A 26,537-nucleotide genomic window follows, 5' to 3' on the forward strand; every position below is an offset into this window, starting at 1 on the left:
AGAAGTAGGTGACAGGGAGTAGGGCTGGGTATCTTTAAGAAGAAAATAGATGACCATCTATACTGGACCAGTTCTATAGTTAGCCAGGAGGAGAGCTATTTTTCTGAGCTGGTATAACAGGTGTGGTTTTATATAAACCACGCTTCTATAAACGGAATTCCATTTTAAATGTACTAGTGGAGGTTGCTATTTAAAGGAATCTGGTGCCAAATTCTTTTATAAAATGAGTAGCAGTCTCCTAATTTGGCCTTAGTGTCAACTCATACCACTTCACCCCAAGTTTATATTTACTGATATCAAGGTTTGCTGGTCCAAGCTGAGAAAATCTCTTCATTTTCCATTTTTCTACTGTTTTATTTTTCCCTTTCTCTCATTCGTTCCCCTCTTCATTCCTGCTTTCCCTATAGCTGAGTGTTTTCTTAGACTCTGACATAGCGTGTTCTGTAACACTGCCAGAATTAGAGTGCAATGAGCAGTGGCTCCTTTCCAGACCAAATGAATCCAATCTGGGGGTGGGCAAAGGAATCTGTTAGGAGTGTGTGAATGCTACTGCGGTACAGGCTTCGGTGCTCAGGTGATATTCATGCATAACCAGGTTGGAGAACCACTGGCCAAAGAGGCAACCACGTCCTATTCACCCTCCCCACATCCGAGCCTACACTCTGCAGAACTGATGAGACTGGCTGAGCATCCCTTTGGGGCTCTGCAGGTGGCTGATGTGAATTTGACCACAGACTGATACAGAACTGGATGATTTGTCTGGGGGCTTGAGTTCAGGGCTCAGATTCCTCTCGTAGTAACATCACTCACCCTGCTGATTTCTTAGATGAGAGCAAGATCCTGTGGCCAGGACCTCACGGAGTTTGTTCAGGTGCTCTCCAGAGTGTGCCTGTAATGAACCTGGGCTTCCCAGTCCTATCACACAATCTGTTTTCCTTCAAACTGGAATGGGCCCCTCGAGAGAACACAACTGTGATTCAGGGTTCAGTGGAACGCATGCGAGTAACGAAGACCAGATCCTGCTTCTTGACAACAATAGAAGGCCGACTTGTTACAGGTTGTTTGGCCTGAGGTCGGGTCTCATTTATGTACCCACTCTAGATTTTCTGAAACACATTCTCCTTTTGGTTCTCACTAGACTGAAAGATTGTATGTAGCATCTGCTAGTAGGGCAGGTTGGACATTTTATAAGGTACAGAGAAATCTGCCATTAAGACAACCAGTGTGTTGAGGTCAGGGAAGAGGTTTAGGAAACAAGTTGGTTTTGGCTAAGAGTCCACTTGTAACCATCTAAATAGTAGGATGTAGAATGTATGCCCGACTGAGAAAGGCAGGTACCGGCCTCTGTGTGTCTGACTTCTCTGAGCCCGCTTGTTTAAAGTATGCCCTGCATCCCTCACAAGGCTTTCTCAGCATCAGGAAGACAGTACATATGAAAGCTCTTTGAAGATTGTGAAGGGCTAAACAAAATGAGAAATGCTGTTGTCATTATTGTTCAAACCTGGTATTTACACATTTGAATGAGCCAAACCTGTATATTGGGAATGTTTACATTACAGAATTATTGGCTAGAGTCAAATAAGGTATCTTCACATAGCCACCCCCTTGCGTAAAATGGGATTCTATCTGTAAACGGCATTCCACGAAAACGGGATCACGGTTGTGTGAAGATCACCATCTGCAGCGAGAAAAGCAGCTGAAGTATTGAGAGGGGTGGCGCTGAAGCTATATTGGAGAGTTTGGAATTCACAAGGTCAGGAGCCACTAGATTTCTCTGCTGGGAGAACTCATGAGGAAAGTTTTTCTTGCTGCTTTATTTGGGGTCAATTGTGGTGACTAGAGATAAAAGGGCCAGTTACATAGAGGAATACGGGTGTAAGATGAGGGTATTTGCTGTACAAATAGAACAAAAAGAGATCTGAAGGATGTTTGGGAGGGAGGAGTGGCAGGCCATGGTGTGATGTGGATGTGACAAGTGCCTCCTGACTCATTCATTTGACAGACGAGCCACTCTCAGGAGTAGGGCTTTGGGAGAGGCACAGAGCCTGAGAATGGGTGTTTCCTGTGCCTGGGGACCACCTGTCTTTCAGTCGGGCAGAGAAGAGACAAAACTCACCTCACAGTTAGAAATCTGGGAGGTGGAAGGTGGTGGAGGACATGGTCGAGGGGAGGAGAGGAAGTTAGGCAATGCTGGTATTGTGGGCAAAGATAGCACAGGGTTTCACTCTTGGAGGCCAGCTGTGTATCTGATAGGCAAGGACATTTCGAAAGGCCTGCCCAAGGCCTGACTTTCTAAGCAGAGTGACTTGCCCAGAAAGTAACCCTAAAGAGTTCTCAGTGCAAGACCTGTGACCTTGGCATTGCAGTTCCGGTTCCTAGGGAAGCAGAACTGAGCTTTCCTCTGTGAAAAGAGAAGCAGAACTGTAGGAGAGGGCGTGCCTTTCTGAAGCCATGGTCCCCTGCAGGTGGGAGAGAAGGGAGAGGGGCTGGCTTCTTTTCCCCGAGACCTGGTGTCTAAGTATCTCTAGGCCTAAGTATCCATAGGCCCTTCTGAAGCCTCCTTGGGTCCCTGAGGTCTTAAAAGTTCTCATGTGGGAAGAGGCAGCCAGTGTGCAGAGAAAGGGTGTGGCTGCAAGACTCAAATGAGAAACTGGGCTGCTCAAGTCAGTGGGTGACATGGGCATGGGAGTTTGGTGGAGACTAAAGTGCAGGGGTTATTGTGTTCTTTGCCTAAGGATGACAGGATGACCCGGCTACAGGGGACTCTTAGGCAGCTGTAATGATACTTGAGGTCGGTGAGACTGGGTCATGGAGATGGCAGAGAGACTAAGCTTGTTGGCTTCTCCAGGTCAGGAGGGATCACGATGGGGCCCGCCTTTCTGTAATCAGTTGCCCCCCTGCACCCCCCTCCCCGCCAAATGATCTGATTCGGTGTCTGTAGTAAAAGTCCTGGAGAGCTTTGGGGGTACGGAGCTGGTGGGGGAAAGGAATGTGTCTTCCACTTAGTGACAGAGAAAATTAGCGTGTGAGGGATGCATGACAGCGTGGGAATGGGGTTGACCCCACAAGGCCTCTCAGAGGCTGGAAAGTGTGTGGAGGACCGGTTCACAAAGGAGGCTGCTCGCTCGGCTCCCCCACTTTGTCCCCCACAGAATAAAAAGCCTCAGGACTGAGAGGGGGGGCAGATGGGAGAGAGGTCTTGTTGAAAAGTAGGGAGAACACTTTTCTAGGCATGGAAGAGCATCCTGGATCATTCTCAGAGACGGAAAGATATTTGTCTCTGGCAAAAGAGACGGCCTTTGCAGCCCCTCTGCTCCCCATCTGGAAAGATCCCGTGCCTGTCTGTACTCCTTGTCTATCTGACCGTGTCTGGGGAAGGAGAACCAGCAATGGAGCTGTGATTCTAAGTGGGGGACCGGTGGGAGGTCCTGGAGGGAAGGAGAGAGATGTGGAACTGTTCATGGCCCTAAGAGCCCCACCACTGAGCCCCAGGCCTGGGAGAGAAGGGACGACCATTCTGTCTAGGCCAGGGGTGGGCAAACTTTTTGACTCGAGGGCCACAATGGGTTCTTAAACTGGACCGGAGGGCCGGAACAAAAGCATGGATGGAGTGTTTGTGTGAACTAATATAAATTCAAAGTAAACATCATTACATAAAAGGGTACGGTCTTTTTTTTTTTTTAGTTTTATTCATTTCAAACGGGCTGGATCCGGCCCACAGGCCGTAGTTTGCCCACGGCTGGTCTAGACTGTCCCCCACTCCTCTCCTCCCTTCTCTCTTGCCCCTCCCCACACAGCCTTTTGCCTCCTCCATCATTCACCTGGAGCAGCTCTTGCCCAGGTCACCAATGACGTCCTTGCCATATGCAGTGGATAACTCTCAGTCCCCATCTCTCCTGCTCCTTCAGCAGGATTGGACACAGTTGGAAGCTCCTTCCAAACTGAAACGCTTTCTTCCCTGAGAAAAGTAACCCCTACCCAGCGGTTCTCAACCTGTGGGTCGAGACCCCTGAAAATACATCCTGCATATCAGATATTTACATTACGATTCATAACAGTAGCAAAATTACAGTTATGACGTAGCAACGAAAATAATTTTATGGTTGGGGGTCACCACAACATGAGGAACTGTATTAAAGGGTCGCGGCATGAGGAAGGTTGAGAACCACTGCTACACTCTCCTCCCAACACAGGATCGTACACCTTGCTGATTGCAGAAGTGATTGACCTTTTCATTAATCTCAATTTTCTTACTCCATCTTCTCTACTGGATTATTAGACTGCAGAATAGTGCCTTTCTTTTTGCTAAACCCTTTGAAATATGTGTGACCCAGACAGATTGGTTAATAACCACTATCCAGAAGCCAGGGAATGGTTGGTGGCTTTGGGGTGAGAGGAAAGGAGGAGATGTGATCCTAATTTCAGTAGTCCCCAGCTTATGAAGCAGAAAGTACACACAAAATACTAATAATAGAATACCATAGGCTGGGTGGCTTAAACAACAGGAAGTTATTTCTCACAGTTGTGGAGGCTGAGAAGTCCAAGATCAAGGAGCTGGCCAATTCAGATCCCCACTGAGGGCGGGCACTGTTCGTGACCTTTAGATGGCCACCTTCTTGAGGGGGGAGAGAAAGCAAGCCCCTCCTGGTGTCTCTTTCTAGAAGGGCCCTAATCTTGTCATGAGGGCCCCATCCTCATACCTCATCTAATCCTAAACCTAAGCGCCTCCCAAAAGCCCCATCCCCAAATACCGTCATGTTGGGAGTGGGGCTTCAACGTACGATTTGGGGGACACACAGTTCAGTCCATGACAAATACCTTCCATAAAAACATGTAAATGAATCATAGTATTTAATTATACGGAGCCTACTAAATATTAAAGAAGTGTAAGAGAGAATAGCTGGATGTCATCAGTTAGTGTAGCTTACACTTGAATATCAGTAAGATTTTCAATTGGAAAGAGAAAGAAATGAGACTTGAGGAAAGACAAGACAGGCAGGAGGGCGGGGCAGACAAGGTATCAAGCGCTGATGAGGAAGTCTGCTTGGAGAGGACTGAGCAGAGCAGGCCCTTCTTCATTCCTGTCCGTTGTGTGCCAGGCCCGTGTGTGAGCACTGGGGGAACAGAGGGACCATGGTCCCTGCCCTCACAGAGCTCACTGTCTAGTGCAGGGGTGGGCAAACTTTTTGACTCGAGGGCCACAATGGGTTCTTAAACTGGACCGGAGGGCCGGAACAAAAGCATGGATGGAGTGAGTGTTTGTGTGAACTAATATAAATTCAAAGTAAACATCATTACATAAAAGGGTACGGTCTTTTTTTTTTTTTTAGTTTTATTCATTTCAAACGGGCCGGATCCGGCCCTCGGGCCGTAGTTTGCCCACGGCTGGTCTAGTGGGAGACAAGCAAATGAACAAACAAGGGAATTTCAGGTTGAGATAAGGGCCTCTACAGCAGCGGCTCTCAACCTGTGGGTCACGACCCCTTTGGCGGTCGAACGACCCTTTCACAGGGGTCGCCTAAGACCATCCTGCATATCAGTTATTTACATTACGATTCATAACAGTTGCAACATTACAGTTATGAAGTAGCAACGAAAATAATTTTATGGTTGGGTCACAACATGAGGAACTGTATTTAAAGGGCCAGAAGGTTGAGAACCACTGCTCTACAGGAAGTAGCCAGGGTGTTTGTGAGCTGTGATAAAAAGCGCTGGGCATGGGTGAAGAGATTAGAGACAGCCTAGGGGGTGGTATTTGAACAGCTTGAAGAAGGAGGAAAACCCAGCCTTGCAAAGAATGGGGGGAAAGACTATTCCAGGCCAAAGGAGCATCAGAGAAAGAATAAAAAATATTTGCAGAACAAAGAGGCAGCCAGTATGGTTGGGCATAAGGCGTAGGAGGGAGAATGGGAGTTGATGCCCGTGCATGGACGGCCTCATGGGATGCAGACCTCATTCCACATGTGGTGGAGGGCTCTGAGCAGGTGGTGTGACCTCATGAGTGGTTTATAAAGCTCATTCTGACTTCTGGGTGGAGAGCAGCAGGGGGCGGGCCAGTCCATTTGGGAGGCTGTTTCAGTGGTCCAGTGGGGACATAGTAGTGGTTTGGACTTGAGTGGAGGCAGAGGAGAGGAGTAGAAGCAGAGGGGCTTTGGGGTGGAAAGGACAGCTTTACTGATGGGTTGGATGGGAGCACTGAGGCGAAGGCAGCAGTCAAGGAAGGCTTCTAGGGAGAGTGGAGAGGAATACTTGGGTAGGTGGGCATGCTGGCAGAAGTTAAGCTTTCAAGCCATGGGCCTGGTTGAGATCACTAAGGAGTGAATATAAATAGATCGGAGACCAGCATGATGGGGTAGAAAGTGAGGCAGGCAGACGGTGTTGACTACGGTGTTGGACTGCTGGCAGCTCGGTGAGGGGAAAGGGACCTGGGTTTGAATCCTGGCTCTACCTGCTGCTGCCTGTGCTACTTTGGGCAACTTGACTCAGAGAAAAGGGGGTCAATCCCTACCCTCCAGGGCCAAGGGGTAGATCAGAAGCAAATGCCCAAGTGCAGTGGCTAGTAGGAGGCAGAGGCTCTGCTGCTGCTGTTACCACTAATCCATTTACAACAACTACGCCTGCTGTACTATTATTATTATTTCTGATCAAGAGGTTATGGAGGGAAGTATGCTTGCTTATAGGAAATAGATACTATTATTCACAGGTGATAGGGCATTAGGTCAGAAACTTCCTCAGAAAAAGAACAGTGTTTGGTTGTACTTCCAACTTTTTTATAAGCCTGTGGTTGTTTCAAAAAGATTTAATAAGCCAGTCAGAGAAGAATAAGTGTCACATGATCTCACTCATTTGTGGAATATAATGAACAACAAAAGCTGATCAACAAAAATAAATCCAGAGACATAGAAACATATAATAGACCATCAAACCTCAGAGGAGGGGGGAGGATAAGAGATCAACCAAAGGACTTGTATGCACGCATATAAGCATAACCCATGGACACAGACAGTGGGGGGGTGAGGGCATGTGCTGGGGGGTAGGAATGGCTGGGGAGAGGTCATTGGCAGGGGGGAAGGAGACATATGTAACACTTTTAAACAAAGAATTTTATTTTTTTTTAAAAGAGAGAGATACTAGCCTCTAAGTATCACAGCCAAGACCAGAGAAGTCTCACTCAATGCTGAAGGCAGGGTCTGTGCCTCGCTTGTTCTTTCCCTGAGATTCACGTGATCTCGACTTGCTTCGGAACTCTCTCAGCCTCACCCAGGCTTGGGGTCCCAGCTGTGAAATTAAGCTGCCCCCACCTTTACTGTGATATGCCACAGCAGCCTTTTGTATTCTCCTTTCCTGGAATCTCACCCTCCCCTCCCTCATTGCCATTCTTGTTCCTCCCCAGACAGAGCTGACGCTCGCTTAAGGATCCCTTCCTACCCTCTCTCAGGATTAGGTACTTGGGAAAAAAAGATTCTTTTAACCCCATGTTGGCTGAGCTTGGCGCATGGACTCTGGAAGCCTTTGCGGGAATGCGGCAGCGGTGGGAGAAGGAGCCTAGACTAAATTGCAGGAATTAACGGGGACCACCTCCCTTATCTGTTTACCTCAGGCTTCTAAACCTGAGGAGGTGAGGAATGCTGTGCGTCGTGGCCCGTTTCCAGCTTGCAGCCCCGTGGAGGGCCGTCATCACCACGGCCAGGCCGGGCGTTGGTGGTGGCCGCTTATGCCTTTGCTGAGAAAAGTTCCTTTCCCCTGCTCGCTTTACTTCTTTCTGTCTCCCTTCCACCTTACTTCCTTCTTTCCTCTCTGCCCTTTCTGGTGTCAGATACTCCTTTGCTTGGTCTGGGCCGTGGGCCTTTCCGTCCCTTGCTTTAAGACCTGCCACCCCCACCTGGGCACCTCATTTATGCCTGCCCCTGCCATGGAACCTTTGCCCATGGGACCCTTGTGAGCCAGCTCGGCCTTGGCAGCCCAAGTGCTGGGCCCCTGCCAGCAGCTGTGTGTGTGACCCGACAGTGCCCAGCTGGACCCCACAGGCCAGGCCCAGGCTCTGCTCCCCAAAGAAACAAGGCCCAAGGGTTTTCCATTGGCTGCAGCCTGGCAGAGGGGACTGGGCTTTGAGGGGATGGGGGAGGGGGGGGCAGGGAGAAAGCCACCCTTCCTGTGGTGCCTGCTGATAATTGGCTCTCCGGAACCAGCTTGGGACACAAGGGCCAGCTGGGTCAGGAAGTGGTGCACAATGCTGCTCTTTCAGGGGGCACACTGCATGGTCTCAGGTCCCGTGTGACTCCAGGGAAATCTGGAAAACAGTCTGTTCTCAGAGGATGTTCTCTAACCTAGACCGGAGGTGAGAAATTGAGCCCTGAACTTCCCACCCTCTGCCCTGGCAGGGCCCCCAGCCATTGCCCAGTTCAGAACCCAGTTATTTCTTTCAGAGAGAGTCTGGGGAGGGGAGGAAAAGGAAGCAGATTTCCTCAAGAGGCCATGAATCACGGACCTTGTAGTCTGTAGAGGGGGGAAGCGAGTAGCCCTTAATGATTTATTAAGGCTGTAAGCCCTGCCTTAGCAACTGCGGATATTTGCCCTGGGGATATTAATCTGGGTGGGAGGTAAGACAATATAACATACTAAGTGTGAAACTCATGAAGAAAAATAGGAATTCAAAAAAAGAAGAAACGGAGCAGTTATTGGCCTGTGCTGGGAAGGATTTGGGATGAAGAAGAAAGTGGAGGAGTGTGTCACACAGGGTGGGATCCCAGGCACCAAGTATAACGTGAGTGTGGGAAACTGGCCATAGCCGAGAACTTCTGCCCTGGAAACGTCCCCGTATCTGACGTTCCGGGGGCCCCGGCAGACCCACAGCTTGCTGTTACCGGCCCAGGGTGCGGAGGCTCAGCCCTGCCTCAGCCCAGAAAGCCTTGCCATGGAAACCTTGGGCAGTGGGCCTACCGTCTCGGGCTGGACTCTGCCTCTCAGGAGTTCTCCTGGGGAAGGATTGGTCGGAGGACATCAGTCACGTTGGCTGCCGTACGTGGGTGCTCCTGTGAGCCTGCGGAGCTGCAAGAGAAAGGTGTGGGGCCATCCTGACAAGGGCAGGCAAGGCTTGCAGGTGTCTTATCGTTGTTGGTTTGGGAAGAAACGTTCCACAGCCCAGTGCCAGGCTGGGCCTTTTGTCAGTGCTAAACTCGTGCTGGGGACTGTGACTCTGTCCACATGGAAGTGGTTCCACACTTTCTTTCATCAGGGCACTAAGCAGCAACTCCTGAAACTCTGGAGGATGAAGGGGCATTTGTATTAGGACGCTTCCCTGCTCAAGAGCCTTCTGTGGCTCCCTCGTATCCATCAGGTCACAATTTCCTATCTTGATACCCAAAGCCCTCCGTCATCTGAGGGCCTTTACAGAGTCTAAATATTGGAAGGGACCCAGAAGTCTAATCTAGCCAGAGCCGATCAGTCTTTTTCACAATAACCCTAAGGAGAGGTTGCCTCACTTCTGCCTCTATGCGTCTAATAATGGGTAAGTCTGTCTTTCATGAGATGCCTTTACGTTTATCCAGAAACGGCCTGCCTGGGCTTGTACCCATGGGTCTAGGATTGATCCTCTGGAGTTATTCCTCTCCCACACGACCGCCCTTCAGAATACTGATATTCCTCTAAGTTTTCTTCGGGCCCCACATCCATCCCCGTTCAGGTCACCCTTTTTTAGAGGTGGTCTAATTTGTCAGTTCCCCTCTCTGAAGCCTGAAACTGCCTAGTATTTTTAATTTTTACATGTGAATTGCTCTGCATAGTGAGTTGGACACGCCCCCTCGTTCCGAACCCTATATATCCCTTTTAATACATCAGTCTCTGACTTGCATTTTGACCAGCCACACCAAAATGTTGCTTCTGTCAAGTTGGTAGCCAAATAAAACACCGACATTGTTCTCACAATTGCTGCTTTGAGGCATTTCTCCCCTGTGACAGTGAGTTTAGATCTAAATATAGGAAATTTCCTTGGTACCTACTGGATTGCATCTTGTGAGGTTTAACCCGTTTTTCCAATGTATGGAAATGGTTTGGATTCTGATTCTGCTTCTGCGGTATGGAGGGCCGTGTCTAGTGTGGGATCACGACCCAGTGCCTGGGCCATAGGGCCTCACTGCAGTCCTGAGTCCCAGCTCCACACCGGCTGGGGGAGTGGCCGTGGGCAATTTGCTTCACCTCTCCAAGCCTTGGCTTCTTTTTCTATAGAATGGAGCTAATTGGTAGTAATGCTCGCCCGCTTATAGGATGCGGAGTTATGACTTTAATGAGATAATTCATACAAAATGCTTATTAGCACAGGGCCTGGTAGTAAGCATGTGTTCGCTGCATAATCTTGATGGTTGTAACCACTGCTACTGGCTAGTTCACGTCCTCATTCTCTTTAAAATGGCCATGTCTCACCCCAAGTCCTCCTGGCCTCATTGTCCTTTGCTTACAATGTCTCCTCAGCCTGAGGTACCTGCTTCTGTTCTCCCCCTTGTGTAGTTTCAAAACCTCTGCGGCATCTTGGATGCCTCCCCTCCTGTGTCCCTGTAAATGGGAGCTCCTACGGGCCAATCCTATTGAAATTCATTTCATAGTCCACTTAGTATAGGGTTCTTAACATTTTCACGTCTATCCTGTTGGTTGAGGCCTTTATTCTTTCACTCCTGTCTGTTATTACTAGTAAGAACTTCCTCCTTCAACTCTACCTCCAGGCTGTCCTCCTCTCCTCCAGCTCTCACACTGCGGCTGGCCGGTCTTCCTCCAGCTGCTCTGTCTTCTCCTGCCCACTCAGAAGCACACTGGCCTTCACACTCAGCAGCACCTCTCTTTCTGGCGTCATCCCTCTTCTTCCCTTGCATAGATGCCGCCCTCCAGCTAAACCTGCCTGCCTGCTCCAGGCCTTTCCACTCCGCACGTTTCCTTGTTGTGCTCTCTGCCGCGAGGGCCTGTCCTCCTCTTCCCTGACCTCCATGGTTCAGGATGGGCTTGCAGATCTAGATCTAGTCAACCACACGGTTAGAAGTGGATAGTATGACTTCGGGCAAGTCACTTAGCCTTTCTGTGCAGCAATCATAAGGGCTCCTGAGTTTGCAATGCAGTGAAAATAAAAGAAGTAGATACATTGCAGGGGATGGCACCTGGGAAAAGTTACCCCTCTCTTTCTCTAAGTAGTCTTTCCTGAGCAGCATCACCATTTCAAGGGATTTCTCCCTCCTTAAACATTTAGAGCACAGAACAGTTCCAATTTCCAGACAGACAGACAGACAGACACACACACACAGTCTATAGATATAAACTCATAGTATTTTATGTTGCTTAAAGGAATTTTGAGGACTTTTTTTTTTTTGCAAGCAAGGCTTATAATGATCACAAGCTTGGACACTTGGTTGATCAGCATCTACACCAGTGGTTCCCAAACTTATTTGGCCTACCACCCCCTTTCCAGAAAAAATATTACTCAGCGCCCCCTGGAAATTAATTTTTTTAAAATTTTAATAGCAATTAAACAGAAAGATATATGTATTAATGTTTCTACCTTTTTCGTAAAATATAGTAAAGAAAGGTGTAAATTAGAAACATTGAAGTTTGAAATTATGAAACTATTTATTGAACTCAGAATAGAAAGGTAATACAAAAAAAGTTAAAACAAATGCACCTGTGGCCATCACCGCCCCCCTGGATCGCTGCAGCGCCCACCAGGGGGCGGTAGCGCCCACTTTGCGAATCACTGAATTAGATCAATCAAAGTTAATGAGTAAACTTTCTGAATTGCTTAATACGTCCCAGATATGAGTATCAAGGCTTTAGCAAGGCAGGTGAAAACATTTCCATGAGCAAGAAGCAATTGAGGCCTTCCTCTATGAAATAAATTCTTGGTAATTCCTGTGGGAAACTTCCCTTTATCCTAACATCTTTCCTCTTCTTTTGCCTTGCCTTGTTCTCAGTGTTTTTAAAAAACACCAAATATAGCTTTATACAAATAGCTAGTAAGTGGAGTTGGGGAGAAAGCAATCACATAACCCCTCTATTGCAGCCTTGTAAATAAAACATAAGTTATATTACAAAGCCCCAGAGAAACATCACATGTTCCTTCTTCCTGGCGTAACTTGCACAGTCATTAAATGTGATTAAAATCTTGGGGACTGGACACAGTCATGTCTATTTCGGTACCACTGGCTTGATCTACCCCTGCGGCTTGAGGGGAATCACCCTCTTTGTGTAAATATTTGCTTTGTTGGAGATTCTTAAGCAGAAATTAACAGTATACATGCTTCAGGAGGGGTATCAGCCATGATAAACAATTCCTAGGCAATGTTTAGACTGGCCAAAAGTCATCCTAAGAATTGTGCACAAGGTTAGGACAAGACATTTGGCATCTATAAGCTAGAACTGCCTATAAAACAAATAGCAAAGTAGAGATCTGTCCATTAACCAGTTAATATAATTAATGTGTTGTGTCAGTGTAGGTGGATAACAAATTAATGACTAGACAAGAACCAAGTATCCACCTCGTTCTATGTGGTATATGTAGATCTGGTTAATGAATCATGAATGTTGGAACTCTTTACCAGCAGTTACAGAACACATTTGGATCTCCTAAAAATTCACTTCAATCTTTTGTTTGAAGTCATGTGTCAATATTCTGAACCCCTGTGACATCAACTACTACAACCGCTAAGCTATTAAAGAGCTGAAACTAATCAGGTAGAATTGGCAACAAAGGAAGTTTCAACACAACAGTCTGACTACCTTAACACTGCTAACCCATCCTTATAGAACAAACATTTGCTCTTAGCTTCTCTATGCTAAGTTTTGTGGGATCATGTAATCTAAATTTTTTTTTGCAAGTAAGGTATGTCCTCAAGAGGATGAGAGAACAGAGACCATGGAAAATAATCTGCCTATCTAAGGTTTGAGGATAGGATGGCTCCAGGATGACAATAATATTTGGACTCTTTTTCCTAAGTCAAAATATAGCCAACAGAATGTGTCTCTGTCCTTTATCCCACTTTATCTAAAATGTATGTAGGGTGTGTGTGTTGGGAGTCATGATAAAATTAGGCTCCTGATTCCTTTAAAAAGAATGAATTGAATGAACTCTCTTAACAAATTTTTATCCAGGTATTGTTAAAATAAAAATAAAGTAAAAATAGATTCAGAATTTAAAAAACATTAGTGACTCAAGTCATTTCCAGTGTTTAAATCAGGCACCTCCGCAGCAGCGCTAAGCCGTCAGTCAGACATCCCCCAAGGGCTCCTGGACTGTGAGAGGGCGCAGGCGAGGCTGAGGAATATTTGTGAAATAAGTCTAAATCCCACCCATCACAGGTCCTCCCTCGAGGCCCTGACGTGGTTTCTAGCATTTCCCACCAGCATGGGTTTGCTCTTCTTTCTCTCAGCCTGTACTACTGACTCTACCAGCCACCTAGAACTTGACCACGTCCAGTTCAGCACCTCACTGGATTTGGGTCTCTTGTTGTCATTTTACATGGTTATGGCCCTTATACTTTTTTATGGAATATAGGCAACCTTTAAGCACTCAACAAAGGTGGTGACTTTGCCTAGAGCTCTGTCTGCAGCCAGGACCCCCTCCTTGTCCTGGGCCAGGGGAGGAACATAGTTTAAACCTCTGTAAATCACCCAAGGAAATCTGAAGGGAAGTGAATGGCCTGGGTTGGTCCTGGAAGCAGAAGCTGAGAAAGGTCTAAGTAAGGATTGTTAAAAGGAAGCTGGAAGCACTCCGCCTCACAAACTGCTTCACTGGGAGGTATTTGGGGAATAAGCTTTTACTTCTCTCTTGCAACATCTCACATGAGATTCCTTCTCAGTAGAGCCCTGTGTCATGTGCAGTAGGGAAGAGGGCAGGAAGCACCTGTATTCTCTCACAGTTCTGGTGGCTACAAGTTCAAAATCAAGGTGTCAGCAAGGCCATGCCCCTCTGAAGGCTCCAGGGAAGACTCCTTCCGTGCCTTTCTTTCCTGGTTTCTGGTGACTGCGGTCACCCCTGGTGTTCCTTGGCCTATAAACACAGCACTCCAGTCGGTGCCTCCAGCTTCTCATGGTCTTCTCCCTGTGTGTCTCCGTGTCCCCGTGTCTTCACATAGCCTGTAAAAAATTATTACTTTATTTTCCAATTACAGTTTATGTTCAATATGATTTTATATTCACATGCCCTGCCTATGAGGACACTGGTCATATTGGATTTTGGGCCCACCCTAAAACAGTATGACCTCATCTTAACTAATTATATCTGCAAAGACCATATTTCCAAATGAGATCATGTTCATAGGTACTGGGGGATTCAGAGCTTATGCTGTTAAAGAGATGAGTCTGGTAAGGAGAAAAGACATGTGGAATAGTAGACTTAACACATCCAAACATTATATAAACCAGATATAAAAGAACGTATCTTGGTAAAGCCTAGAAATAACCTATTTTATACCATATATACACATATATGTACATGTACGTATGTATGTATGTAATTTTTTTTTTCAGATAAAGACTCAAATGTGAAAAAACAAACAATAAAACACTTAGAAGAAAATGTAAGAGTCTACCCCAGGTAGAAAAAGCCTTAAATAAATAGAGAAGTTATAAAAGATAAGGTGAACATACCTAACTATGTAAGGCAATCAACAATCATGACATATAAGTCCAGGAAATAGAAATTAAAAGTAGAGATGGAATGTCACTACACTCATCAGACTAACAAAATGACAACAAGTCTTAATCCCTGTTGTTGTTGGGGATGCTTTTGTACATGTTCAGTGGGAAGGCGGATTGTTAGGGCCTTTTTAGAAAGCAAGGTGACAACCTTATTTGGATCCTGATTAGAATGACTGCAAGAATGCTTTTTTGTTTTGATACAGTAGGGAAATGTGAGCAACACCTAACCATTTGATAATATTAAGGATTTAGGCATGATCATAGTGTTATCGTTGTTTTTTAGAGTCCTTTTTTTTTCCCCCTTAAAGGGTCATACTGGATATTTACTGTTAAAATGATATAACTCCTGGGAGTTTACTTCAGATAATCCAGGGAGCAAGGGGATAGTATAAAGCCAGGATCAACACACTACAGCACAGCCGAACCAAGACCACCACCTGGCTTTTAAATAAAGTTTTATTGAAATGCAGCCACACTCATTTAGTTACATTTTGTTTAGTATCACTGAGGCTGCTTTTGCGCTGCAGCAGCAGAGTTGAACAGCTGCAATGGAGACCATGTGGCCTGCAAAGCCTAAAATATTTACATGCTAACTGGCTCTTTACAGAAAATCTTTGCCATCCCTCATCCATAAAGAAACATGTTTGGCTAAAAGTTTGCAATGGTTGATTCTGGGGACTGGTGATGTGAGGGCTTATTAGACTAGTCTGCATACTTTTCTGTGTTTGGACTTTTCCATAATGCAAAGCTTTTTAAAAACTAAAAAAAAAAAAACACGTAGTAATCTCATTCCTAGAAATCTGACCCTTGGAAATAAAAGCATCAATTAATAAGGATATGTGTGGAAGAATGTTTACTACAATGGTTTATAGTATAAAAACAAAAAAAAACTGGAAAGAAATTGCCTTCCAACATGGGAATGCTTGTATAAATCACATCCACCCACACCATGGACTATGATGTTGTCTTTTTAAAGAATGAACTAGAGTGTTGCCATTCCACTTGGTGAATTTTTCATGAGATATTTTCAAGTGAGAAAAGCAAAATGTAGGAAAATCTGAATGTGACAGTCTGATTTTTGTAGAACAGGGACAAAATTAACCTCTTCCGGTACGTAGGCATGGATGTGTGTGTGTGTGTGTGTGTGTGTGTGTGTGTGTGTGTGTGTGTGTGTGTGATATGCATAACAGGTTGTGAACATAGGTTGGGGTAGAATGACATTTGTGGAAGGGAAGCAAAGCAGAACAGAAAAAGGAAAAATCTATCTTAAAAACAGCCTATGTGATATGATTGTATGTGTTTCTTAAGTTATATTCACATGTATATGTGCTTTGCTAAATTAAGAGTTACGGTTTTTAAAATAACTGGAAAGGTCTACATATTTTAATGCCTTTTGATGTGAGGAGATAAAAGGGAATTTGGTTACAAGCTGGAAATTACCCAAGAGTGGAAAAACAAGAGACGAGAGTGACCTGGGCCAGCAAGGGAAGGCTCTTGGGGAAGGTTCTAGTGGTGAGAGAGGGGCGGGTGGAGGCTTTTGAGCCACAGTCGCTCCCTGATCTCAGCGCCTCTTCCTCCTGCTCCCAGAGAAATAATGTTTCCCTGGGGGATGAAAAAGCATCCCTTTGTGCAGGCTTTAATTGCCATGCTGTTGTGCCAAGTGAATGAGTGGCAGGCAGGCGCAGCAGCTGGGCACAGCCAATGCCAGGCAGCAAAGCCCGCTGCCTTAGGACAGCCTGGGCCAGCTGGCCTGGGAGCACTGCCCACCTCTGCCCTCCGTCCCCCCCACCCCCGCTAGGGGCCCTGCACTGGGACAGTGGGGCAGAAGGGTCTGAAGAAAGGAGAGAAGAGTCATTGGAGGGAGAGAAAGGGGTGGCCCCTGGGAGGGTCTCAGCCACTCTCAGAAGCTTATTCATCTCATCCTCCCCTCTCCTTCCCCTCCCTCTTGTTTTTCAGACTGTCAGCATCAATAAGGCCATTAATACGCAGGAAGTGGCTGTAAAGGAAAAACACGCCAGAAATATCCTTTTGGATGTTGCTTGGAAGACCGACCCTGAGAGGGGTTGAATTATGGGTACTGAGGTCAGGGTGAGGAGTCCTTGCTCAGCTGTGGGAAAGGGAACCCTCACATAGGCCAGGTCCCTGCAGGGTTTGAGCAGCGTGGGTGAGCCGCAGCTGGCCCCAGAGACCAAGCTCATCAGGGTGGAAGGCACCAAAGTGGCATCTAGGCCAGTCCTTCAGGCTTACCAAGATCCCACTCCCCTCCCGGGACTCCAGCTTCCCAGAACTGCCAAGTCCTTTGAAGTTACTTTCTTCCTCAGGCACCAGAGGGATTTTCACCTGTGCCATCAAAGCACTCCAGGCCCTGCCCTTTGCCTGCAGGGCCACACTGACCATCCCCTTGGGGACATGATCATCTCCCCTTTTCTGACCTCAACAGCAAAACAGCAGTCCCAGCTACAGTGGTTGGCCTTACGCCAATGCAGGTGTTCACCCTAAGCCAGAAGGGGAAAAGACAGGGACCTCAAGGTGGTGGAGGGAACCAGTGACTTAAAGGTTTCACCACGCCAACTTAGCAGAGGCCCTGGGTGACCACCATCGTGGGTCGGTGGCTTTGGGGATAAGTGCAGGCAGCACTCTGGGTCCATGGGGATCTGCCCCTGAGGTATAGAGTCCAGGAGCTGAAGGGCTGAGTCCTCAAAGACCAAAGGAGGGGCTGCCAGTGGGGCTGAGCCTCTGTGTGTGTGCCAGGGGCAGAGCAGGGCACTGGGCAGAGCGAGTGCAGGCTCGGCTTCTGTCTGGGATGGCAGCTCCTCTTTGCCTGGGCTCGTCATGGTGGCTGCACCTCAGCCCCTGGGGGAGACTAGGTTAGATGCCAAAGCTGGCAGGCACCCAGGAACTGTTGCTAACAGCATGTACTGCTCTTTAGCAGGAAGATACTTTGGTTGGAATTAGGGCTTTGCTCTGTGGTGGGGGCTGTAGAACCTCGCCCTGGTACCCCCAGGAGCCTGCCGGATCTTGTTCTTTTATCCCCAGAAGGGCATAGTCCCCTTGCTTTACTGAGTCAAGAAAACCAAACCAAGAAAAGCCCAATTGATTTTCTCAGAATGACCTAGTCCTGACTCCTACCGGCTAAGGGTTTGTGATCGGTCTGGTGCAAGATTTGAAGTAAAACAGAGACAGTTGTTGTAGGCCAGTGTGCTCCTCTGGATGGGGGATTGGCACAGAGAGGACCAGGCCTGCAGCGGCGGGGCCATGCCACACCCCTCCAGGGAGGTCACCTGGGGTGAAGCTGGAGGAAGGGCCCAGGATCCCGCCTCTGGCTTGCTCTGGACCCTGTGGGGCCTCCATGGCCCTTCGTTCCCTTATCTGTCATGAAAGAGTTGGTTGAAGAAGATTTCAAAGGTGTCATGTTCCAGCTCTAATATTCTGTGCATCTCTTTGACTCTCAGTGTCTACGTGGTGGATAAATAAAGAGCAGCAGCCACCCTGATGCTTCTGGCTTCAGAAATGCTGCTCGGACGTCTGTTTATCCAGGTGCTTAACTGGCAAAGAGGTTACTCCCCTTCCCACCACCACCATGGCATCCACTTTTGGAGGCCTGGGGACTGATTCTTATTTTTATTTATATCCCTGAGTGCCTTTTACAGTTCCTGACACATAATGGGTCACACATTAAAATGCTTATAAAGTCAAAGAAGGACAGAAAGGTCTTCTTGCTTCTTTCAAAGTAAGAGTGTCCCGCTCGCTCCACTCCTGCTTGTCTCGGCAAACTGTTCTCAGGTAAACTGTTCACAGTCAGTGTGAGAGGTTATCACAGGAGAGAGAGGGTGCTGCCCATCTCTCTTCTTACTCCCTTGTAGCCTAAGGGGCTGTGTTTTAGGTGAAAGTATAAGTTATTTCAGAAATCACTCCAAGACCAATACCTGATTTCAGCTTCCGGACCCAAAAGTTCTATGTTCAAGCCCCCGCCCCCTCAAAATGCAGGTTTCCATTTAGGGAAGGAACTTTATGATCCCTTCTAGCTCAGAAGCAAAACAACATGTGTCTGGGTGAATCATATAGTTTGTGACCTGAGGCAAGTCTTTCTGTCCTAAATGGCACCATGCCTCTTGCCTGAGCCTTGATAAAGAGCTTGAAATTCTGAAGGAAGGGCTGTACTTGAGGTTGATGGTGCCCATTTATTGAATGTGTGTGGCCTGTTTAGGTAGACAATCACTAAAGAAATGTGGGCATCCTTTACTCACCCCAAAAAGGGCTCACTAATTGCAGAGTCTGGAGTGCTAACTTAAGAGCATGTGAACCCAGACGAATATTTATGACACTCATACCGTGGCAGGTGGTCCCTGGGTAGTGGGTACTGGTGGGAATTGGATCTTGGGAGGAAGTGGCCCTAGGATTTGACATACAGGGAGTTGAAGGTGTTAAGAGATGGAGGCACCCCTGAACAGGCCAGGAATGTTTATAGAAGAGTTGGGGTGTCAGAGTCATTTTAAGTTTAGAGAAAGGACGTTTGAACAAACACTTCTGCTTTCAGGGCAAGAGCAGGGTACCCGATAGAGAGGAGTCAGGTGCTGCCGGAAGAGGAGCCAACCAAATTATCTTCCCACTAAAGGCAAACCGGAACCACTGCTGGCCCAGAGAGCACTGATGCAAATTAGAAAAAGACCCCTCCCACAAAACATTGCCTTCTCTGGGGAAATTGTCTAATAAAGAGGATTTTATGAGAACGGGACACTTTATTGGCATCCGTCAAAAAATTGTACAGGACTTTGGTGTGTTCGTTATAAGGAGTGTCCCCTCCCAGGTAGTGCCACTGTGCCCTGAACAACTGCACCACCCCCTGCAGTAGCCTGTTGCAGGCTCAGCCCCAAAGATGGGCTGGCTGCCTGAGACAGGGCCTGTGCTTCGTTTTCCATGACCCTCCTCACCGTGCATACTGGGCACCCACCATGAGAAAGGGGCACAGACCTTTTGGTCTGTCGTCAACCGGCTGCCCCTCTCCAGCAACGCTGTGCTCTGCTGGAAGTTCTGCCACGTGTTCCACAAACTCCTCCGAGATGGACACCCAAACGTGAGTTCCTGGGGCTGCAAGGGATGGGCCAGAGGGCCAGGGAGCTGTGTGGAGAAAGTGTGATTGCCTGGGCCGCTGTCCGCTCCTGTGCTGAGGGTGGCACCTGCCCCTTCTGGCCTTTTGCTTACCGACCTGAGGTGGAGTTGTCTCTCTCTGATCAGCCTCTCCATCCCCAAGAACCATCTTTTACCATCTGTTGTCTCCTCTCTTCTCATAGGCTGTTCTCTCTCCTCCCCAGGTCCTGAAGGACTCTCTGAGATACAAAAACGAATTGAGTGACATGAGCAGGATGTGGGTGAGTTTGGAGATTTGCACAAGGACTACTTGGGAAAGTGTGATTGCCTGGGCCGCTATCCGCTCCTGCTCTGAGGGTGGCACCTACCCCTTCTTCTGGCCTTTTGCTTACTGACCTGAGGTGGGGTTGTCTCTCTCTGATCAGCCTCTCCATCCCTGAGAACCATCTTTTACCATCCGTTGTCTCCTCTCTTCTCATAGGCTGTTCTCTCTCCTCCATTGGGATCCCCCAGCAGTGACATTGCCACAGTTCCCACCTCTTTGTTTTTACTGGCCCTATTGGGGTCACAATATATTGAGGACTAGCATTCCCACTTCTTAATGCCAATGCCTTTTCTTTTTTTAAAATATATTTTTATTTATTTCAGAGAGGAAGGGAGAGGAAGAGAGAGATAGAAACATCAGTGATCAGAGGGAATCATTTATTGGCTGCCTCCTGCACGTACCCCCAAATAGTACCATGATATCCACAGTTTTACCTGGGGTCTCTGGAAGCTGTAGAAGTCTGGGAGCTTCTTCTGCCAATAAACCTTATGTCACAACATTCCCCAGGCATTGGGATCCCCCAGCAATGACATTGCCACAGTTCTCACCTCTTTGTTTTACTGGTCCTATTGGGGTCACAATACATTGAGGACTAGCATTCCCACTTCTTAATGCCAGAGACTTTTCTTTCTTTCTTTTTTAATATATTTTTATTTATCTCAGAGAGGAAGGGAGAGGAAGAGAGAGAAAGAAATATCAATGAGCAGAGGGAATTATTGACTGGCTGCCTCCTGCACGTTGGACCGAGCCTGCAACCCAGGCATGTGCCCTTGACTGAAATCAAACCTGGGACCTTTGGGTCCGCAGGCTGATGCTCAATCCACTGAACCAAACCCGCTAGGGCAGTGCCAGTGCCTTTTCTTTTCTGCCTAGGGATTCTCAGAAAGAGGGAGGAGGTAGCTGACAATATCAGAATCAATTGAAAAGAGTGTTTTTATGCACGCATCAGAATTCCACTAGATTCTTTTTAAAAAATATATATTTCTTTATTGATTTTTTAAAATAGATTCTTATATCCAAAGAGTATGTGTATGGATAGGGGGTAATCTGCATTTTGAAGAATCTCCCAGGTTGATCCTGATGTGTTCCTTTGCCCCCACTGGTTGAGAACCACTACTTTAGCTCTCCCCTTTAAATTCTTACCTGTATCTGTCCGCACTCACAAAATGTTAGCAATTGTGTAGTCCAGTCTACCCATTACAGATGAATAACTACAGGCCCAGACAGGAAAGCTGCTTTTCCTAGTCATAAGGCTAGTTCAGCTGAACAAAGCTGAGAGTTGTCCCCCAAACTCCCAGCTGGATGCTGGAGAGCTTTCCGTTGTATCTTTAAACATGTAGGGCTTAGGCCTTTTTCCTTTTTGTTAGAAATTGCCTGGTATGCCCTTTTCTATCCTTTTACTTTCAACTTTTCCACATTCTTATGTTTTAAAAATATCCCTTGGAAATAGCAATTAGTTGGATTTCGTTGTTGATTTATTAAAGATGGCAGTCTTTGTCTCTTAACTGTGCAGTTGCTCCATTTACATTTATTATAATGCGTGATATGTTTAGATTTATATTTCAGCCTTATTCTGTGCCATTTGTTCCATCTGGTCTGTTTCTATTTCTCCCACCTTGTCTTCAGTTGGATTGATTATTTTTTCTCATTCCATTTTTCTCTAATTGCTAGTTGGGAGATTAGAAAACATCTGTTTTTATGTGTTGTTTTTTGGTATGTTATCTAATAGTTATAAAATGCATGTTTGCTTTATCAAGGTCTAAAATTCATATCTTTATCTGTTTCCTGTATAATACAATGACCTCAGAATATTTTAACTCCATTCACACCTCAACTTGTATATTATTGTCATATCTTTTAATCTTAAGTTATTTGTTTCTTTTTAAACCCTATCAGGTATTTTATTCTGTGTTCCTAATTTCTTCTTACATCTTATCTTTTATCTGAGATCACTGTCTTTCTGTCTAAATTATTTCCTTTAGAACTTCCTTTAGTAAAAGTTTGCTTTTGGCCAACAACCATTTTTACTTGTTTGAGAATGTCTTTATTTCACCCTCATTCATGGAACATACTTTCTCTGGGTTTAGAATTTTTGTATGACAGTTATTTTATATCATCACATGGAAGATATTATTCAGGATATCCTTCCACTGACTTCTGGCTTTCATCATTTTCATGAAGTCTGCTGTCAGACTCATTGTTGTCTTTTTGAAGCTAATCTGTCTTTTTTATCTGACCATTTTAAAGATATTAGTACATGTCTATGTGTGATTCTTTGGACTTTTTAAGCTGTTGGTTAGTATCTTTCATCAGTTATGAAAAATTTTCATTGTCTCTTCAAATATTGCCTTTGCTATACATTCTGTCTTTTCCTTGAGACTTTAGTTAGAGCCGTGGTCAGCAAACTGCAGCTCGCAAGCCACATGCGTCTCTTTGTTCCCTTGAGTGTGGCTCTTCCTAAGCCTTAGGAGTACCCTAATTAAGTTAATAACAATGTACCTACCTATATAGTTTAAGTTTAAAAAATTTGGCTCTCAAAAGAAATTTCAATCGTTGTACTGTTGATATTTGGCTCTGTTGACTAATGAGTTTGCCAACCACTGTCTGTGTTTAGTTATTTCTTACTGTGAGCTTCTCATTTTCCTTAGAATTTTCTTTGTGGGAAGTCTTTGGAGTCTGTAGGTTCCTCTAGAGAGAATTGGCATTTGCTTCTGTTGACCACTCTTAAGTTCTCAAGGTTTTGTGACTTCTAGGCAGAGCCTCTTGAGTATTAGCTCATGAGTCCAGTTCTCAGCAGCAGTTTTTCCTCCTTCTGATCACAACAGTGGCGTGAGGCGGCCGAATTTCTTTGTAGTCCACACGGAGGACTCCTTCAGTGCAGGAGCATGGAAATGTGTGATCTCCGATTTACCGTTACAAAGGAGGCAGCCTTTTGGCTCTTCAGTAGACTCTTCAACTTGGGCAGAGCCCTGCCTTCTGTTTACCACCTGGCTTTCTTTGTAGTCCACATGGAGGACTCCTTCAGTGCAGGAGCATGGAAATGTGTGGTTACCGATTTACCGTTAGTTCCCCTGAACAAAGGAGGCAGCCTTTTGGCTCTTCAGTAGACTCTTCAACTTGGGCAGAGCCCTGCCTTCTGTTTACCACCTGGCCCTTGAGGCCCAGGAAATCAAAGCTCAAGTTCACCTGCTCTGGCAAAGTCCCCTCTCCCCCCAACTCTATTAACCCAGTAATCCATTTACTCTCCAGGAATCTGTGTTTACTCAGTCCCTGGCCTATGGATTCCTTACTCTTGTTAATTCAGTAATACCTTCAAAAAATTGTAAATATCTTCCCAGTATTATCAGTTTTCAGTGGGAAGGTCAACCCAGGTAGCTAGCCTGCCTTGTTATCCAAAATAGAATTCCTTTAGGTCTTTTTCCCTATGTAGTCTATTTCTCTCATTTGCCTAAGAGTTTCTGAAATTAGAAACCTCTTTTACTTTTTTTTTTTAATTAAGACTTTTTTTTACAGCAGTTTTAGGTTTACAGCAAAATTGACAAGAAAATACAAAGATTTCCCATATACGCCTTGCCACCCCCAGCACACATAGCCTTTCCTATATCAAAATCCCCCACCAGAGTGGTGCATTGATTACAATCGAAGAACCTACATTGACACATCATAATCACCCAAAGCTCATTGTTTACATTATAGTTCACTCGTGGTGTTATATATTCTTTGGGCTTGGACAAATGTGTAATGACATATATCCATCATTGTGGTATCATACAGAATATTTTCACTGAGTTAAAAATCTATATTCCACCTATTCATCCCTCCCTGTCCCCCGCCCACAACCCCTGGCAACCACTGATCTTTTTATTGTCTCAGTGCTTTTTCTCGAATGTCATACAGTTGGAATCATATAGTATGTAGCCTTTTCAGATTGGCTTTTTTCACTTGACAATATAGATTTAAGTTTCTTCCACGTCTTTTCATGGCATGATAGCTCATTTCTTTTTTTACCCTTAATAATATTCCATTGTCAGGATACATGGCAATTGATTTATCTATTCATCTACTGAAGGACTTCTTGGTTGCTTCCAATTTGGGGCAATTATGAATAAAGCTGCTATAACCACCCGTAGGTAGGTTTTGAGTGGAAATAAGTTTTCAGCTCCTTTGGGTAAAAACCAAGGAGCACCACTACTGAGTCATATGGTAAGAGTGTGCTTAGTTCTGTTAGAAACTGCCAAACTGTCTTCCAAAGTGGCTGTACCATTTTGCATCCCACCAGCAATGCAGGAGGGTTCCTGCTGCTCCACATCCTTACCAGCATCTGGTGTTGCCAATGTTCTGGATTTTGGCCATTCTAATAGGTGTGTAGTGGTATCTCGTTTTAAATTGCATTTCCCTGGTGACATGTGATGTGGAGCATCTTTTTGTATGCTTATTTGCCATCTGTATTTTTTTTTTTTGGCCCATTTTTAAATTGGGCTGTTTGTTTTCTTACTGAGGTTTAAGAGGGTTTTTTGTGTGGGGGTGGTTTTTTTTTTTTGTTTTTTTCTTTTTTTTTTTTTTTGTATATTTTGGACAGTAGTTCTTTATCAGGTGTGTCTTTTGCAAATATTTCTCCCCAGTCTGTGGCTTATCTGTTCATTCCCTTGATGTTGTCCTTTGTAGAGCAAAAGTTTTTAATTTTAATGAAATCCAGCTTATAAATTAATTTTTTAACAGATGGTATCTTTGGTGTTGTGTCTAAGATGTCATCACCATACTCAAGATCACTAGGTTTTTCTCCTGTGTTATCTTTTAAGATTTTTAAAAAAATATATTTTATTGATTTTTTACAGAGAGGAAGGAAGAGGGATAGAAAGTTAGAAACATCGATGAGAGAGAAACATCGATTTAGCTGCCTCCTGCACACTCCCCACTGGGGATGTGCCCGCAACCAAGGTACATGCCCTTGACCAGAATCGAACCTGGGACCCTTTAGTCTGCAGGCCGATGCTCTATCCACTGAGCCAAACCGGTTAGGGCCCTTTTAGGATTTTTATAGTTTTGTGTTTTACACTGAGTCTGTGATCCATTCATTCATCTTTTACTTTTTGATCCTGTGCATTTTCATGTGAAGGATAGTTGTCTTTGGTGGTGAGAATACTTTTGCTTCTTTTCAGTATTTTCCTATAATAAATAAGTATAATGTAAAAATTAATCAGGTTAATTTTCATAGAAAATTATGAAACACTCATCTGTAGAATTTGCATTTTTAACCTCTGATTATTCAATTCCCCTTGGTGTCCTTTAAGGCCTGTTTCAACAGGGTTTCTCTACTCTAGAGGATATAGATGCAATTAAAAGAAAACAAAAGTCAAAACTCATGTGAAAGCCACAGCTACTCAGTTGAAGGGTTCTTTGTGGATGTGGGGACATTTTGTATATAACTAGGAGTTCCCAGCATTACTCTGCTAATCCTAGCTTCCTCCCAAGCACCCAGGACATGACTGCGTGGGCAGACTCTATGGGAATGTTTGTTCTTCACCTGCTGGGATTGGTTTCATTTAAAATCCCCACCCCATGTCTAATACTGTAGATGACCTTAATCCGTTGGAGTCCCTCTGGAGGAGGTGTTTCCTCTCCTGTGCTTAGAGAGACAGAAGGAAAGAAATAGCCCATAGCCAGACTGTGATTACTAAGACTAGGAGACTTAAAATTCTTAAATAAGAAGCCCTCGTACAGAATTTATCCAGAAGAGTCCTCATGTTTGTACACAAGATTATACTGTAAGAATGAACAGTAGGGAGTTGGTTTGATAAATTATATAGTACATACTTATAAGGAACTGGGCAGTCACTAAAAATAATGTTACAGAAAAAAATTTAAGAAGATAGAAAAAAATTGCAGTATATTAAAAAGGCAAATTGATTCCGTTTTATATTTTAAAATAAAGGTGGAGCACAGAGGATTTTTAGGGCTGTAAAACTTCTCTGTATGACATTATAATGGTAATACATGTCATTATACATTTGTCAAAACCCATAGGATATACAATATCAAGAGTGAACCCTATGGAGTTTCCTCAGAAAACTAAAAATGGAACTCCCATTTGACCCAGTGATCCCACTTCTAGGAATATATCCCAAGAAACTAGAAACACCAATCAGAAAGGATATGTGCACCCCTATGTTCATAGCAGCACAATTTACAATAGCTAAGATTTGGAAACAGCCTAAGTGCCCATCAACAGATGAGTGGATTAAAAAACAATGGAATACTACACTGCTATAAAAAAGGAAGGAACTCCTACCATTTGCAACAGCATGGATGGACCTGGAGAGCATTATGCTAAGCAAAATAAGTCAGTCAGAGAAAGATAAATATCACATGATCTCACTCATTTGTGGAATGTAATGAACAACAAACTGATGAACAAAAACAGATCCAGAGACAGAGAAGCATCGATCAGACC

The 26,537-nt window shown here is 45.3% G+C and overlaps 1 protein-coding gene across 1 annotated transcript in view; it reads left to right on the forward strand.

The window, feature by feature from the left end:
• The window catches only part of HIP1 (huntingtin interacting protein 1), a 140,189-nt gene that overhangs the window by 79,339 nt on the left and 34,313 nt on the right, over positions 1 to 26,537 (forward strand). Inside the window, exons 2-4 of the mRNA XM_005877193.1 lie at positions 16,630 to 16,693; positions 19,605 to 19,747; positions 19,986 to 20,042. Of these exons, the coding sequence (XP_005877255.1) occupies positions 16,630 to 16,693; positions 19,605 to 19,747; positions 19,986 to 20,042 (264 nt within the window). The remainder of the gene's footprint in view (positions 1 to 16,629; positions 16,694 to 19,604; positions 19,748 to 19,985; positions 20,043 to 26,537) is intronic.

Source organism: Myotis brandtii, unplaced genomic scaffold, assembly GCF_000412655.1.
Source record: "Myotis brandtii unplaced genomic scaffold, ASM41265v1 scaffold510, whole genome shotgun sequence".
NCBI lineage: Eukaryota > Metazoa > Chordata > Mammalia > Chiroptera > Vespertilionidae > Myotis > Myotis brandtii.